Below are 18,000 nucleotides of genomic sequence, written 5' to 3'. Positions count from 1 at the left end.
TTTAAATTGTAATTTACATTACAGAATGCTATTAAATCTAATACATAATTTGCCATGCGGCGGCCTGTCACTTTTGAATAGAATCTTCATAATGTACGTAATTTACAATCAATCATTAATTTCGTACGAAGTGTTCATAAAAAAGTACACAAAAAAATAGCAAGCTATAAAATTAGTCTTACAAAGGTTGGTCAGTTTATTCCAAAAAAGTTTAAAATCTAATTTCCATTAGGCTACATAATAAATATAAAATAATACATAAATCATAATACATAATATGGAGGAAATTCAATGACTTTTAGAAAACAAAATCACTTGTAATGTATTTTAAACATTGAATAAACCATTAAAACCATGAAGAGAGTTTATTTTCTAAAAATCCACATAGATAATATAAATTATGTTTAGAAATGACAGTTAAGAAATTACCAAAAAAAAAAAAAAAAAAAAAAAAACGATGCTTAAGTGCAATGAACAGAGAGAGAGAGAGGGTATGAATTAAATTCAATTTGTTTGTCTCATAAATTCAAAACCTTTATTCTAAATCCATGGCCTCTTCCGGATTGGCCTAGAAAACGTCACGGCCGAACAGCGTTTTCCCGCTTCTGCCCATCCTAGCGTTATATAAATCAGCAGCAGCGAGAGGAAAACAGGAATAGCGGAAGAGAGGAAGTGAAAGAGGAGTACTGGAGGAGAGGAATAGCGCAGTTCTGTTGTCTTTCGAGTGTGACCGGTGTCCATAGATCAGTACAATCACACAAGCTAAATATGCCGTTTATTTAAAACATTGATTATTTCCAATATATAAACAGATCCAGATATCAAATAACACATTTGATCCCTTTACCCAATTAAACTAGTACATTATCTGAGATTATTAGTTCGCTATAGAGTTTGTATCAGCTAACACCTTAGATTTAGTAAATAAACAACACAATTTACGTAAGTTAATTAACATGTTTGATATTGGTGTGATCTGATCAAATGGTTCTTCTGTGGAGTGAAAGAACAGATGTATTCCGATTCAAAGTCGTGCCAACCGAAGATTAAACTGAGTTTCAGCACCAGGAGGAGTTCAGAGAGGTGTGTAACCTGTCCTGCACTTTGTGTATGTGTGCATTAGAGGTTTATGCAAGGCATAAATGGTTACCAGAGTACTTGTTTGTAAGGCTGGTTCATAAGTATTTGGACACTCGAGCCTTAGCTAAAGATGTCTCAATGTCATTGAATTGGATTAAATGGCTAAAAATATTAACGCAAAGACGAATACAATAATAAGTATTCTACCCAGTGTTATGGATTTGCAGTTATAACACCAGCTGTAGTAAATGATCTAAACTTTGAATTTTATATGTGTATTTTTATTTAACTTTTACTTGCTTATTGTTTAATTTCTTTTTTTATTGTTACTAATAATAATTTTCTTGTTTCTACTTTCATAACAGTGTATACAGTATGTCTTCTGTAAAGCATTTTGTAAACAATGTTCTAAATAAAGCTTTACTTACTGTTACTTTAGTTTTTTATAGATATTGTAGTAACTTTACAGTAATGTTCTGTTTGTTAACATTAGTTAACTACATTAGTTAACATGATCTAACAATCAAAAAAATTATAAAGCATTTATTCATCTTAAAGTTTTAGTTTCAACATTGACTAATATGTCAGTAAAATCAAAAGTTATATCTGTTAATATTATTTTATGCAGCTGAGCTAACATGAAACTAACAATGAACTGTACTTTTATTAACTAACATTGACAAAGATGAATAAGTACTGTAACAGATGATTGCTCACTGTTAGCTGATGTTAGTTAAAGCATTAACAAACTAGTGGGACCTTATTGTAAAGTGTTACCTATATTGTTTATATGTATAATAAGCTATGCATCTACAGGTGGCGTTTATGTTTGATGTGCTTTGCTTTAATATTTTTATGTATTTCAGATGGATGAGGTATTGGAGAAGTTTCTGGAAGATCAGAAGATGAAGATAGCAGAAGAGAAGGCCTGTCTGGAACAGGAGCCCCCTTACATGGAGATGAGGGTGAGAGTTGGTGATGGGGTTAATGAAAGCATGTTTGATTTGTCATCATTGTAATGTTGTTCATATTTTTGATGTATCAGAGGCGGACAGGCCACGTTCTCCAGAAAGAGAACATCCCTCCACGTACAAGTCAGCAAGGTACAGCTGTGTTAATATGGTTGTAATTTAATTTCTGTTATATACATACCTGGTTTTAAAGGTGTGTTTGTGTAATTTCATCGTGTAGATGAGTGAGTCTGCCGCTCGGAGAGGAATATGAGAGAAAGAAACACAAACTGCAAGAAGAGCTCAGGAAAGATTACAGGAAATACATGGCAGAGGTGAGACACACTTAAACATACATGCACACTTGGGCCCTGTCCTAAATGACCTTATTGAGGCCCATTAAGATCTTAAAATGTCAATATTCAAAGACAGTGGGTCTTATTCAGTAATAATTGCATGGATGATTTCATATTTGTACACACAGGAGAACTTCTTTTGAAAAATCTCTGCCTAATTCACAATGTGTGTAAGAACATTAATTTGTTCTTAACCTCATTCTAATATTAATGAATTTGGAGTATTCTAAATGAGCGGCTGCATATTTGAGGTTAGTCATTTGTATAAAACATTCCCAAACCATTTCCATATAAGGGCTTTCTGTACAACCTTTCCTTTCCAGCCTTTGTCACTTTCAGCAAACATATGACTCTAAATATGCAGTCTTGTCTGAGAGCACACACAGAAAGATCCTCAAGCAATGCCAAGTGTGCCTCAAAATCACTTCATACACATTGAACACCTTTTATACATACCCAGATTATAGATGTCTTAATTAGCTGTACATGCACGCTTCTGCATTGTTATACAGAGAAACCTCAGAGCTCGAGCTTTAACACAGCTTTTTTACTCTTCACTGTATATGATGGAATATATTTAAAGGGTTAGTTCACCCAAAAATGAAATTTCTTTAAGTACTCCCCCTCATGTCGTCCCAAACCCGCAATACCTTCGTTCATTTTCAGAACACAAATTAAGATATTTTTGATGAAATCCGTGGGTATCTGAACCACACATAGGCAGCAACGTCACTGCACCTTTTGAGGTCCAGAAAGGCTAATTAAAGACATCGTTAAAATAGTCAACATGACTACAGTGGTTCAAAAAGTGACCTCAAAATGTGCAATGATGTTGCTGCCTATGTGTGCTTCAGAAACCCTTGGATATCATCAAAAATATCTTAATTTGTTTTCCGAAGATGAATGAAGGTCTTACGGGTTTGGGACGACATGAGGGTGAGTACCTAATGACAGAAATTTCATTTTTGGGTGAACTAACCCTTTAAGAAGAAATATCTATGTATAATATTTTTTATCTTAACACGATTATGAGGCCACCTAGAGTATGTGATTTTCAAGTATATGTGGTTTCAGTTGTTCCTACATTTTTTGGATATGTAGAATAATTTTTTAGTACAGATGTTATTGGTGACTCATGATTTGTTTGTGAAAACATGCATACGCAGATTTCACGAACAAATTTGTGTGTACGCACACTTAGTGAATGAGACCCAATCTTCATTTCTCACTGTCTTTGTGTCTCTTGCAGAAAGATCACTGGGATGCTGGTGATGTTCACACAGTTCCAGAGAGAAGAAGAATACCCAGGGTACAGTACTGGATCAAAAGCCTGATTGTTTGTTTCCCTCCTTGTATAGACCTTATGTAGCCCTGCCCCTTTTCAGAGCTGCGCTCGTTGTGTTCTGTCTTCCGGTTTGTATTTCCACAGCATGAAGGTAAGATCTCACAGATTTATGAATGAGCAGCTCGTTTATGATATGCTCATGACAGCTTTTGTTAACTCTACAATAAGTAAATCCACTTTACCAGCTAATTACTCTTCGACAGTGTTGCCATTGAAATATACAGAGCTACCGCAAAAACGGAAGTTCAAACACAAAATTCTAACTGAGTGCTTGATTCTCTGGTGCGTAAGGTCTGAACCCCTTGTGAAAAAGAAGTGCACTTAATTGTATTGAATGTGCACTAGTAGTGTACTTCAAATCTTCAAATATATTTTTTTTTTTAAAAACTGTCCTTGCAGATAATATTATATTAATTAATAAAAGCAAAAAAGGCCAAATAAGTGCACTTGGAGTGAGGACATTTCTTAACACACTTAAAGGCACACTATGTAAAATTTCGCCGCTAGAGGTCGCTTATTCAAAACAAAGGCGTAGCTTGATGATGCCTTGAATTTGCGGAATCATGGGAGGTGTTGTCTTCTTGCCTACAGCTGGTGGAAAAGAATCGGGACAAGACTTGTGCAGAAATCATGTTCATGGATGAGATTACTAACGTTACTGTAGTATGAAACAGAGCAGGGCCGAATGCTGTGTGAGCAGAAATGAGGTTGCTGGAGCGATTGCTAATGAGAGAAGAGCATGACACACATCTCGAGAGCAGCAGAAGTTTTATTATGTTATTTATTATACTCTGTGTTCGCTCGGCGGCTACTATGAGACACTTGTTGCACACTGCAGTAAGCTAGATTGATATTAGGCATGGTAAAACACGGTACTCGCTGTAAATCAAGAAAACGAGATTTAAACAATAAGATTTACTTTGTTGAACTATAAAACAGCTTAGTTTCCTGTCGATGAATATCCATTCAAACAGTTGCTCACCTGTCTAGTAAAACACATAATATATTAAAGCGTCTTTGGTCTTTTCATGGTTTCTACAAAATAAAAACGGAAACCGAGGGTAACGTGGGTATGATGTCATTGATAGGTGGCGCACGGACACGGTCTGTGTCCTGGTTAAAATTGTTTATTTCTCTGGATGTAAATATTCTTGGCTTAAACATTTAGGATAATGTAAGTACACAAGTCAACAAAATATATAACATTGTTGCCTTCAAGTATACTTATACTTATAAAGTGCACTTTGTAATAATGTAAAATTAAAAGGTTTAAAGTATATTTTAAATCATTATGTTCTAAAAATTGTTTGTCATGCTTTAAAGAATTATGTGTTGACTAACATACTAAATTGTTTCAATTTTAACTGTAGTGTGATATTCAGTATAAATATTGTAAAGTAAATATGTTTTAAATGTATTAAATAGCACATTAAAAAATGTGTAATTACAAATATATTTAAATACATGACATACAAGTTTCAATAGAAATTACATTAAATTGTAGTTTACCATAAATTCTTGTTGTCAGTACATTTGGCAGTACGTTTTAACCATATTTCAAAGACAATAAATGTAATTATGATGTATTAAGTCCTTCTTAGGTATGTCAAAAACTCTTAAGTAACTAATTAAATAACTAATTGCAGTTAATATAAATTTAAACTATAATACATTTTCATTTAATTGCAAATAACATGCAGTTAAGTGTCAGAAAACATTACATTCAGTTTCACACAGTATATTCTTTTTAGGGATATTATTTCCACAAAAAGTACATTAATATGCTAAAGTGTACTTCTTTTTCACAAGGGACTACACATTTACTGTTCTGTGAGGTTGAGATTTCACTTCCATATATGTCGCTCTCACCTCTTGCTGTTGGTTATATCTGCTGTCATGCCGGACTCTTCTGATACACAGTAAAGCAAAATGTATTTTGATTTTATATACCAAAATAGTACTACTATATTTTTGACGCTACCCAAATCCCCAATGTCCCATTCTTCTGATATCTGTCTGCCCATTAGAAAAGCCTCATCATCTGCTACTGTATCATAAATTACCATGATATTACCATCTGATATTTTTACTGTACCATGGTTCTGTTTTTTAAGGGCAAGAAGTCTCTCACTCACAAAACGCTTGCTCTATTTTTCAGACGGTCCGTGTGAGGCATGTGGCCACCCTTACAGATGTGTGTGGTCTGGGATGGGGTGTGTGTAGCTCTGAGGAAGACTGCAGTGATGAAGAACTCATGCTTTTACAAGGGAGGCGGCATCAGAAAGAGAGAGACACCAGGACAGCAAACAGGTGAGGATAGAGAGAGGGAGAGATGTTTATAATTGGTGACTCATAAACCCATTTCGTGTTCTCTAAGGGCTGGTTCTGAAATCCTTTTTTTTTGTGTATATTATATATTTAGTTTGTATATATTATATATTAAAATATATTATAATATATTATATATATTATTGTTATCTTTATCTCTGTCTTTTTCATAAGAAGAGAAGAATTGTACACAGAGACAGGGCATCACACAAGCAAACTACAGCACAGAAACAGGTAAAAGACTGATTAAATTTCTTCTTTTACAGTATTGGCAAGCTGGCAGCTTTTTTTTATTAGTATTTTAAATGGCAAAATGGTTTGAACCCGCATTTACACCTTCACTGTTGTAGAATGTCGGCATCCGTTGCCACCCAAGCCAATGAAAGATCTGTATCTGCGGCCAGTCAGGACACAGTTTGCACCACTGGACTCTTAATAGGTAAGAGTTCAGTATTGCGATTCTTATTGGTTAAAGGTCCTTGTTACTGTTTTGACTGGCTCAAGTGATGGAGAATGATTCTGACTTGATTTTAAAGGGACAGTTCGCCCAAAAATGATCATTTACTCATCCTCATGTTGTTCTCAAAACTGTTTGGTTTCTAATGTTCTACAAATATTTTCTTTTGTGTTCTGCAGAAGATAGAAAGTCATACAGGTTTGAAACAACATAAATGTGAGTAAATGATGACAGTAATTTTTTAATTGTGAACTATCCCTTTAACTGACATTAACTGAGGCTTAGGCTTCTGACATGGCTGATGTTGATTGACAGGTGCAACAGATCTGGAGGCGACGCAGAAGATGAGAAAGGAGCGTTACAGATATCCCTGTAATTCAACTGTCTTTAGGGATAAGGAACTGGAGCTGAGAGTTCCGAGAGTAACGGATGCTGAGAAAAAGGTAACAAGGTGTGTGTGCACATATTTGGTGATGTTCTTGTGTTGATTTTCTGGCCTTTTCCTTTTAAAGCAGCTCTTTGTGAGTGAGGCGTCTGCATACAGAAAGCAACCTAGGGATGACATCATCCGCCTGGACACTGCAGAGCCTCCTGAGGGTCTTCTGCAATACAGGACAGACCCTCTGTCTCCACGCAGGTATGCCTGGATATACACAAGTGCACACACACAAACACACATATTCAGACATGCTGTACTTTAAACTCACAAACATGTTTTTTTTTTTTTCAGCAGGATGCCTTTTGTCCCTACTCACCTTCCATTCCTTACAGATGCCTATAAGACTTCAAATAATGATTCTGAGAGTTTGCTGAGCCCCAGCAGAGCCTGTAAGACACACTTAGGACCCAACAGACTACATTAACTATAAGTTTGGTTGCAATGAGGATAAGCATGGTTTTGTGCAGTGAATTATTGACTGATGAGAGCATGAAACAATCAACATTTATGAACCAAATAATGCATTTCAGGGTTCATTTTGAAGGACATTTTTGATTGCAGCAAAACCAGATGAATCCGTTCAGCATGAAAAACAGTTTTTAAATACATTCAGCATAGGATTTCCACTGGTGCTACATCATGAGTGTTTGTGTTTCCACAGATGGCCCAATTGCGGGAGTTTCTTTTCCAACATCATCAGCAGAGCCACACCCACTCAGTCCTCACGAGCACAGAAGCACTCACAGACAGTAAGAGTTCAGCCGACACAGACACTCTCACAAATGCAATTTTCCAGACACATTACTCATTGTAATTTGTGGTTGTTTAGAAGCCGGCATTAACACTAACATCAGTCTGAGTGTTGCCAGTTTTCCAGCTTTCTGTTTGTCCCTTCCTAAGATTGGCAAATAATTTCGTTCCATAATAATGTATCATGTATAATGCCACGTTTGCGGCTAGGTTGGAAGTGGCAAAATCCAAGTTGAAATGTCCCACTTCTGACATCAGTGAGTTCAAGTTAGTCACACATCTTGTTCACATGTTGACCACACGATGTCGCCATGACACAACAAGAGCATTTCGTGTTCTTGTGTCAATTAAATGGCAAAAACAAACAGAAAAAAACCCAAATGCTGCAATTTGCTTTGACAGCTGACGAAAAAGCAATAATTAAGGTATCATTGCATTAACTTAAAGGGTTAGTTCACCCAAAATGTAAGACCTTCATCTTAGTAACACAAATTAAGATATTTTTTTAGTTTTTTTATCCCCCCATAGAAAGCCAACATAATTACCACATTCAAGGTCCAGAAAAGTAGTAAAGACATTGTTAAAATAGTCAACGTGACTACAGTTGTTCACCCTTAACGTTATGAAGCAACGAGATTACTTTTTGTGCGCAAAAACAAAACAAAAATAACAATTTTATTCAACAATTTCATCTTTCCCCTGTCTTTGTCCTACGCAGTTAACATTGTATAGACAGTGCAGGCTTCCGGGGTTCTACGTATTTTCATCTAAAATATCTTAATTTGTGTTTTCGGAAGATGAACAAAGGTCTTACGGGTTTGGAACGACATGAGGGTGAGTAATAAATGACAGAAATTTAATTTTTGGGTGAACTAACCCTTTAATGTCTAATGATAAAGTTGATAAAGTTTGTTTTTACATTTGACATAAGATAGCTACACGCTATGCTCGTTGGAAGCAAGACTTGCTGCCATCTTGGAAGTGATGTCAAATGACGCGTCTTGCTGAGGTTGGGGTTGATCAGTCTGCCCCGAGTTCACAGGTCAGATGTCTGACTTTGTGCGGCATTTCATGCATTATTTCCAAGTAGGAGGTGGAAAAAATCCAAATTCTGAGTTGTCTGGAACGCAGCATTAGACACAAACAATATCCAGTTTCTCCAGAGCCACTTTGTGACATAAGAGCTGACAATTACGTTTCCAGCTGACAATAATGGCAGCTAACCAATGGCAACAACTCTACTTACTTTCTTCATGAAGTACAAACATATTAGGTACAAGTTACTTAGTTGTGTACTGTACATCAAAACATCCCAACATAAAGGGATAGTTCACCCCAAAAATATTTTCTTCTGTGGAACACAAAAGAAGTAGTTTTGAGAAATGTCTCTCTTTTTTCTCTTGTCCTTAAAATGGAAATCAATAGGCACCAATACTGTTTGGTTACCAACATTCTTCAAAATATCTGTTCCACAGAAGAAAGAAATTTGTACAGATTTGGATCGACATCAGAATGGGTAAATGATGACATAATTTCTATTTTTGGGTAAACTATCACTTTAAGTGAGAAGCTGAAAAAAGCATTTACCACCAATTCAGACCAAACCCTCAGCCTAAAACTTGTTCTTTTAATGGTCCTTTCTTCAGCTTCTTTTTTTTTGCGCCATCAAAGATACATTTTTAAACCATATGCTTGTATGCAGACAGTTAATACACATCTTAATTTGTGCTTGTGTGTGTTTCAGGAGATTTCTGGGTGAGAATGAAGGTGTGGGTTCAGGTCTTTCAATGTTTCCTGCACATCATGCACAGAAGAACAGACTCAGCTATAAAGAGGAGCTCAGAAAGCAGGTGTGTGTCCTTATTCCATATTAAATGTGCAATAAGGTCCTTATTGCATTTATACTTTGTTAAATATGGGTGTGCATTTATCTGTTTAGTCTAACTTTCTACTTGGAAAAGTGCATTAGAATGCTTCTTAATGAAGACTTCCAGCTTATTAGTTTATTTATTTCTGTTTGTGCCCTGTGAGTAGATAGAGGAGCGGGCCGCACAGAGGAGGGTGGACATAGAGGAGAAGAGAAGACTGGATGCGGAACTTGAAGCCAATATGAGAGCATATGAACCCTGGGGAAGGGGCGGAGCTGGTGCACCACTCAGAGACAGCACTGGAAATCTAATCAGTATGACTCATTTACTATGACTTAGATCTCCAACTGATCTGTTACTTATCTTTGGCTATAGAAATAATGTGTTTGTGTGTGCGTAGCTGATCTGAAGCAGATGCACCTTTTGAATGCAGCAGCAGGAGCACAAAGAACGGAGAGGCCAGGTAACATGCTAGCACACGTGTTTTAGTTCACATACAAACACGTATGATGTGTTTTTAGCGAATGTTTACATTCTCAACTAACTGTACGTGTGTGTATATCTGAAGGTTTTGTTGAGACACACACTCCACAGTTTGCAAGTGGAAATGTGTTCAATCAGATGCTGTCACCCCAGCAATTACTGGAGAAGGACCAATACATAGCTTGCCTGAGACACCAGGTACACACATGCACTGCCGTTTAAAAGTTTGGGCTTGCTAGGATTTTTTAAAGAAGAAATTATTACTTTCATCCAGGAAGGACACATGAAATTGATTTTAAGGCGATGATATAGTTGCCAAGCAATGTTGCTTGGGCACTTTCCCGTTGAGAATGAGCAACAAATTTCTATCTGGATACTTTAGATAGGTCTTGGGCAATTTTTTAAATCCTCCAATCAGAATGCTAGTAGCTGATCACGTGACCAGCTTGGAGACTGTATTTTTCAGAAAAAATACAAACAAGATGGTGGCCTCTCAGTGGTAGTGGAGCGAAGAAAAGAAGCGTGAACTTATATATCTTTTTTTACGCTGGTAAGTTGTCATGTGTCAACCCAAAATATGGAATTTACCTCATTTAATGCTTAAAATATCCAATTGTCCAATCCAAAATGTCCAATTTAATGTACATAGGCTGTAATTTAGCCATCGAATATATTTTAGTTAAATGCTAAAAAGACATGCTCCAATGTAAAGTCTGCAGTGGTGCAGGCCGTAGGGAGTATGGCACGTTAAAGTAGCTTTTGAACGATCGACCCGGGTTCGAATCCGTCTTTTGCCAAACTCGCTCTTCTCCCTTTTACCATCACAAATCAATTAATTAGTTGCCCTGTGTCTCACCCGGTTGCCTGTTGACGGCAACATTGTCCGGCAACATTGTTCAAAAAGTTGCCCCGTGTATCATCACCTTTACATTTCACAAAAAAAATATTTTTCACATAAATGCTTTTCTTTTGAATCTTCTATTTGTCAAAAAATCCTGAAAAAATGTATCAAATGTATCAAAGTTTCTACAAAAATATTAAGCAGCGCAAATGTTTTCAAAATTGATAATAATAAGAAATGAGCACTAAATCAGCATATTAGAATGATTTCTGAAGGATCATGTGACACTGCTGAAAATTCACCTTTGCCATCACAGGAATAAATGACATTTTAAAATACATTTAAATAGAAAAGTAATTTTTAAATTGTAATAATATTTCACAATATTACTGTTTTTACTGTTTTGATCATTAAATGCAGCTTTGGTGAGCAGAAGTCTTTTTTCAAAAAAAAAAAATTACCAACCCAAAACTTTTAAAATATTAGTGTATATATATATATAACAGACTCTTCACACTCATATTCATAAATTCTAAAACTTAATATCTAGGATTAAATTAGATATTGAATCACAGATTTTCAGTGTGGTTTAATTGAAATAAAAAAATTGGACCCCACTGTACCTGTATATAAACACCATAAATATAACGATCTTTGTGTGTGTTTTTCTGTGTGTGTGTGTGGCATTAGATGGAAGAGAAGCGAAGGAAGCAAGCGGAGGAGAGAGAACGGATGAAGGCAGAGGAGGAGAGGGAGGACAGACGACTGGCAGAACAGAGAGAGAAAATCAGGAGGGAGTATGAAGAAGAGCAGGAGAGCAGGAAACGCAGAGAGATGGAGGTCAGACTGACACATACATTCCTGCCTGTCGTATTTTTAGGGATGCACAATGTATCAGTCCCATATCAGTTAGGAGTCAATTTCAGTATTAGTGAATATTGGATATTAAATTGTGCATGGTTATTTTTTTCATGGTTTTTTTTTTTATGTTCAGATTACCTTTTGTAATGAAAGTTAATGTTTAAAAAACACTAATAAATTAATAATCTAAATGTAGTGAAAAAATGAATGTCCATCTTCATTCTGTGTATTATAATGTTGTGATGCTTAAATTTGCTTTTAAATTAAAAATGATTGATTTTTACTTTTTAGTGTTTTATTTTGAATATATTTAGATTAAATTGTAGAACTGGTTTTACTATAGTATGTTATAGTAAATCTAGAATTTATATAGAATTTAATATATATATTTCATGGCAAAAAATATGAAAAGATTCTGCACAAATATATGAAAGAGTATTTTATGGGTGTCTAAACTCTGAATTTGTTTGGTGTGCGGATTCCTCTGTTGGTTTTTCTGTATATATTTAATAACATGAAAATAATTATTAACAGTCTAATCTAAACAATTGATTTAATCATGATTATTTAACTTTAAATCACACTTTGCCATCCAAATGAAAGAAATTTAAGTGCATAAAGAAATGGCATCAAATACATGTTGTCGTGTCTCATTTTCCAGTGCATGATCACTCCTAACAATCTAAGGCCATCTCAGTGACCAGCACCGCTGACTTTAAGCAAACTTATGATATTTTTTGCAGCAAAAACTGAAGAATGAAGAACTTGCTCGTCTGGCGGAGGAGAGACGGAGGAATGCAGAGAAAAAGAAAAAAGAAGAAGAAGAAGAAAAAGAGAGAGCAGCTCTCCGAAAACAGGAAGAGCAAGAGAGACAAATACGGCTGCAACAGGTGTGTGGTTCTCTCTGAATGTGGATGTAAATTTACTGCAGTCTGCAGCTGTATATGTGTGTTTTAGCATAGATACAAAGTTCTGTCATGAAACTCTAGATGGCACAGGCTTAACTCAATCTGCTGCAATCACATCATTCTCTATAACTGTATGGTTCCTGCTGTATCAGTAGCCAATGAGTTTGTTGCTCAACCTTTAAATACTTGGTCTGCATTTTCTGTAGCAGTTGCAACGTGCTTTCAGAAACCCTCCACCTTCCACAGCTCCACCTCTATAAATCTGCTACTGTTTGCTATATTGTACAGCAGTAGCATGTCTTACTTGATCACAGCAGCATGTTGTTGTGTATGTATTGGCAGTAGCAAGTCCCGTACTTGCTCTGCAGCAGCAGTGTAGCATATCTATTCCACCAAAACCAGTCATATCAACATTGTCATATCCATTACCATGCCAAACACTCTGAGTTGCCTGAAAAATGTCCATGTATGTAGTGAGTGTGTGTGACTGTTTTGTCACCACTGACTCTGATTTTTTTTTTTTTTTTTTAGGTTCAACGTGCGCCATCCCCTCCCATCCCTACCTTACAGAATAAACACCGCAACCCTTCAAACGCTATAGTAACAAACACTCCATTAAACATTTACTTGAACAAACATTGCAAAAACTCATGTTCACTTCTCACCCACTTATTTCTGTATATTCCTCAGGATTTCTCTCCATTTCGGGCACCTCCATCTCCAGAACACAGAAACCATCAGAGAACAGAGAGTAATATCATGATGAGAAAATCCTATATACTTTTATTGTTTTTTTATATTAAGCTAATAATATTTGCTATACCCTAAACCTGACCCTTACAGAAATCATATGTACATTTTAGATTTTAATTAAAAAATCATTTAGTCAGTTGTCCATTATTAATTATGGAAAATCCCTACGGTGTAGGTGATTTTAGGTACTGAATTTAGTTTATAGACTAAGTTAAATTGATTTCATTTTTAGATTATTATTTTGGTCTGGTTATGAACCTTTTTAGATTGTCTGGTCTGCTTATAAATTAGCTAATACAACCCTCACAAGTCCATTTTTAAGGGTTTACTGTATTTGTTGGTCTTCTTTTCAGAAGACAGAAGTGAGGTTTTTAATGAGCTGAGTGTGTTAAGAAGACGTCTACGCAGTGAACAACGGCGTCTGGAGGAGCAGCTCTTGCACACAGAATGGGAGCCTCTCTCCTCCCCCTTCACTGACAGGTACAGTGTGTTGTGAAATAATGTTTAAGTTTAATATTTAAGTCTGACACTAAATGAATGTTTTAATCATTTGCCACACGTGACCTTATCGTCAACCTACTGTACATGAATACAGCAGGTCACTACAGTTGTACTGTGTCAGAGGCATAAGTATCAGTCTTTTCCAGTCTTGGCTGGTTTTGACTGGTTCTGCTAAATGAGCTGTTTTTCCTGTAGTTAATGAGAATCTGTAATCGTCTGTGATCTATCAAACTAATGGTTTATAATATGGCTGTCTGGAAGGAAATGGCACTTAGGAAGTATGGTGCATAAAATGTGATGTTTGTGGGTTTTTTTTTTTTTTTTTTTTTTTTACATGACAGAAATAGACCCAATGAATTCTAGGATTTCATAAGTACAGAACTGATCTAAAAAATAAACACACATATAAAAATAATTAAAATGGCAGCTTAGCTGTGCATAGCATGTTTTTCAGATTTGTAGCTCATGTATTCTGGTCTTAGCCGAAGGTTTTCATTCAGTTTTCATTCAGAAATGCTTAAATTATCCGAAAGTATCATATTCACAAAAATGATATAACTTTAAAGAATAGTTCTGGTCCTGGATGCTGATTGGTTAGTATGGCTACAGTAATACAATATGACATTACAGCCTAGTAAAACTCTTCACTACATTGTCACTGTGCAACACTTAGAAACACATTTTTTAATATCCTCTGGAAAAGTTTACTTTTAATGAATTTAACACTTTAATAAATTGTCTATAATAATTGTATCAGCACTTGCTGTTTTATATAAGCAGCATAGTGAGTAACTTTGACTATTTTCACAATATAGCGTTGTGTGTGTGTTTGTAGGCCCAGGGCAGACGTGTTTGACATGGCTCGTTTGCGTATGCCTGTTCGAGGCCCCTCCTCCCGTGGCACTGAGCCAATCAGCTCAAAGAAAACTGATGACATCATGTACAGGGGTAAGAATTTGCTGTTATACTATTAAAATCTGAGCTATGAGGATTGTAATTACTGAAATGAATATTAGTTTGCGAGTGTTTGTGTGTGTCGGTATTTCCATCACTATATAAAGCAGGTCAAATGTTGTGTCTGAAATGAGAGCTCACTATAATGTTTGGTCTTATGTAAATTTGACACAATTTTTTTCATATTTCTCAGATGCCTTTATGCCTCTTCCTAGAACACGGCAGTCTGTAAGTCTTTCTCTCTTACTATATGAATGTGAGACGTGCTTGTTGCTTCCTGTGCTTGTTATTTCCGTTGTATTCTGGAGTACCAGAAGCAGACTAAGCAGTACTTGTGATGCCCTTTAAATCATGAGTTAAGACTGAATGATGTGTAACATGGCAGTTCTGTTTTTCTATCTCACAGAGGAACAGAGATGTTGAGGGGGGACGAGGATCTGTGCTTCTGTCAGAGAGTGAATTTATCGGTGGGATCACACACATTTCCTTAATTGTTTGATGCGTATAAACATAAAAATGTTTTTTTTTTTTTTTATTATATATGACCTATATATATATATATATATATATATATATATATATATAGTGGCCCCAAAATTTATTTTGATACTTAAGGCACACTTAAAAAAGTATGCATGTTTTTGCATAATACAGTACAACAAATTTTTATTTTATTTTTATTTAACCTTTATTTAACCAGGAAAAAAAAAAACTCCCTGAGATTAAAAATCTCTTTCACAGGAGTGACCTGATCAACATGAGCAGCAATACAATTAGTTTCGACACAGATTTACACAGTACAAACAAAATTAAAAACAATTACATTTCATTGAATCAACTTCCATTTGCCGAATGAGTACTTTAAATTTATCCAAAGACAACAAATTTTGTAACTTCAATCTCGTGTACAGTTGTCTTATTATTTATTTTTAGATCAGAATGGGGTTGCGTTCCCACTTCCTCCAGATGTTGAGAGGAAAGCAGCTAAGCCATCTGCACGAGAGCGACGCAGACTAGCAAACCTTCAGGTAATTCACATTGAAACAGCTAAACATATGTCTGTACATGACTTTAAATCATATATAGACGGTAAAATTTATACTGACAAAATTGCATGCCATTTTTATTGTCAGCTGTTTTTTCTTCACGTGTCAGTTGATTCATTATTCCAGATATTTTGGACAAGCATGTGAATTGTCTGATACCTAAAAAGAACTCAACTACATTTCACACAACTCATGATAAGCAAATGTTAAACACTCTGAACACTCAAAATTGGCTTTTTTTTTTTTTTGCTGAACCATAATTTTTCCCAACCAACATCCACCGCGTCTTGCATTATATTCTGTGGTTCTGTATTCTGATTCTGTGGTTGAAATGACACTGCTGAAAATAACACTGCTGTTTTATAGTACCCCAAATACAAATAAATATTTTTGAATAATTTTAGTTTGAAGTATTTTTAAATAAAATTCAAAATTACAGCTTGATTGGAAATGATACACAAAAAATATTGATCACAATTTATATTTGCTTAGTTTCGTTGTTTTTAAATAAATTTGTTTGAGTACTGTTTTAATACTGATAGCATCCCAGGATGCACCTCATGAAGTCAGATGAGGGGCTGGCTGCATCCAAGATCGCATACTTTGCTACTATATAGTAGGTGAGAAACAGTAAGTGACAAAAGAATTATGTCCAAATTCACGGTACTCATAAAAGAATAAGCAAAAAGTACCTGGATGACCTACTACTTCTGCCAAGATTCTGAAGTGTGCATACGATGAACACTTTACTATCCCATGAGGCCACGAGAGAGGATTTATGAATGGCAGTGAAGCGACACAACTGACACTGGTACTGTAGTTCACATAATGACAACATGACAAATTTAGTATGACCAGATTACATTCATACTATATAGAACATACATTTTAAGTGGTTGTGAAGTAATTACTTATTCAAAATAAATACCTACTCAGAATATTATGCAATTTTGGCTGCAGCCAATGACAGGAGCCTAATCTAGGCAATGTGTTATGATTTTGAAGTAACTTACTTTATGTAAGTTTAGATTTTGTCACTGCATGATTCCAATTCTTTTGTTTTGCATATGATGACTTCAGTATAATTCTAAAATGTGTCAAATATTCAAATAAAGTGTATATGTGTGTGTTTAGGCTGCAGAAAAGCAGCCGGTGCACCAGCAGTCCTTCAGCATGAGGAAACTCAGAGACACAAACACTCTCAGGATGAAGAGACCACAAGCCTTCGGTCATCACAACACCACAGCAGGTTTGTGTTTGTCTCTGTGTATGTTCTGTAATTCTTTTAAGATGCAGAACTTATTTCAATGATGTGTTTAGGAGGCTGCTCTGATGATGAAGATGAAGATGGTCGTCGTGATGAGCGTTTTACCCTGCCGTCTCCTGGCAGGCCCAGTTCCATTGACACAGCAGCTACAGAGCCCTGGATTCGAGCGGAGTCGTCAGACACGCTCATGAGGCTGATGTCTGGCTCTGAACACTAAGATGGATGTAGGAAGGGCTATAACATACACGACTGCTTTACAATAACACACACTCTGAGCGTGTGCATGTTATTGTAAAGCAGTATATATTTTATGTAATGTTCAGATCTCTTGAGCAAATAAAGACTGATCAGCAGAATCTCTATGAGATCAACTGCTTGACTGAATTACAGAATCTATCCTGTAAACTGATTGGTGGAATCATGATATCAGGTGAAGAGGTTATTTTTTTCTAACAAAAAAACAGAAGTAATGTTCCATTTTAGGGTATGTTTACACAACAATGATGTACTAAAAACTGAAACATTTTTCCTTTCCTTTTTTGAAAAGTTTTGCATATAGACGACAATGTTGTCAACACGATCCGCGAAATGACTAAAATCACTGTATTATGCATGCCAGGCCAATAGTTGGCAATGACACTTTTTAAAGAAACTATGTGCCTACAGACTTAACGCGTAATATGCAAGCGCATGATGTCAACGTTTTTACATTCATGTTTTTGTAGTTTACACTGAGATGATAATGGTATCATTGCACTTTCAAAAGTTTACGTTTTCAAGCCCCCAAAGCGGCGTTGTGTACATGAACGGCCA

At 35.7% G+C, this 18,000-nt stretch overlaps 1 protein-coding gene across 7 annotated transcripts; it reads left to right on the top strand.

Moving 5' to 3' along the window:
• Window positions 1-275: 275 nt before the first annotated feature.
• cspp1b (centrosome and spindle pole associated protein 1b) lies at window positions 276-17,579 on the top strand. Of its 7 annotated transcripts, XM_051882772.1 has the most exons (27): window positions 276-1,083; window positions 1,947-2,045; window positions 2,126-2,193; window positions 2,281-2,365; window positions 3,636-3,695; window positions 5,890-6,041; window positions 6,234-6,293; window positions 6,410-6,498; window positions 6,832-6,959; window positions 7,029-7,153; window positions 7,250-7,344; window positions 7,617-7,704; window positions 9,450-9,555; window positions 9,740-9,887; window positions 9,974-10,036; window positions 10,142-10,254; window positions 11,588-11,737; window positions 12,502-12,648; window positions 13,198-13,266; window positions 13,357-13,417; window positions 13,773-13,899; window positions 14,756-14,868; window positions 15,068-15,102; window positions 15,281-15,341; window positions 15,808-15,902; window positions 17,055-17,169; window positions 17,241-17,579. In XM_051882772.1, exons 2-27 carry the CDS (start codon window positions 1,947-1,949, stop codon window positions 17,402-17,404), a joined length of 2,616 nt encoding a protein of 871 aa, XP_051738732.1. In that variant the 5' UTR covers window positions 276-1,083; the 3' UTR covers window positions 17,405-17,579. The 7 variants fall into 7 exon arrangements, with proteins under 7 accessions (XP_051738732.1, XP_051738724.1, XP_051738705.1 ...); XM_051882745.1 differs by lacking the exons at window positions 276-1,083; window positions 1,947-2,045; window positions 2,126-2,193 and adding an exon at window positions 2,515-2,637 and having other exon boundaries at window positions 2,259-2,365; window positions 6,237-6,293; window positions 7,247-7,344; XM_051882762.1 differs by lacking the exons at window positions 276-1,083; window positions 1,947-2,045; window positions 2,126-2,193 and adding an exon at window positions 2,515-2,637 and having other exon boundaries at window positions 2,259-2,365; window positions 7,032-7,153.
• Window positions 17,580-18,000: the final 421 nt, after the last annotated feature.

This window comes from Ctenopharyngodon idella, chromosome 2 (genome assembly GCF_019924925.1).
Source record: "Ctenopharyngodon idella isolate HZGC_01 chromosome 2, HZGC01, whole genome shotgun sequence".
NCBI lineage: Eukaryota > Metazoa > Chordata > Actinopteri > Cypriniformes > Xenocyprididae > Ctenopharyngodon > Ctenopharyngodon idella.
The sequence above is the reverse complement of the archived record's forward strand: the minus strand, read 5'-3'. Positions and strand labels throughout refer to the sequence as shown.

Bases quoted from the DNA above. Each gene is read 5' to 3' on its own strand.
- cspp1b (XM_051882772.1), top strand. From the start codon at position 1,947: ATGGATGAGGTATTGGAGAAGTTTCTGGAAGATCAGAAGATGAAGATA. The intron at 6,042-6,233 runs GTGAGGATAGAG...CTTTTTCATAAG, and splicing joins GACACCAGGACAGCAAACAG to AAGAGAAGAATTGTACACAG. The intron at 11,738-12,501 runs GTCAGACTGACA...TATTTTTTGCAG, and splicing joins GGAAACGCAGAGAGATGGAG to CAAAAACTGAAGAATGAAGA.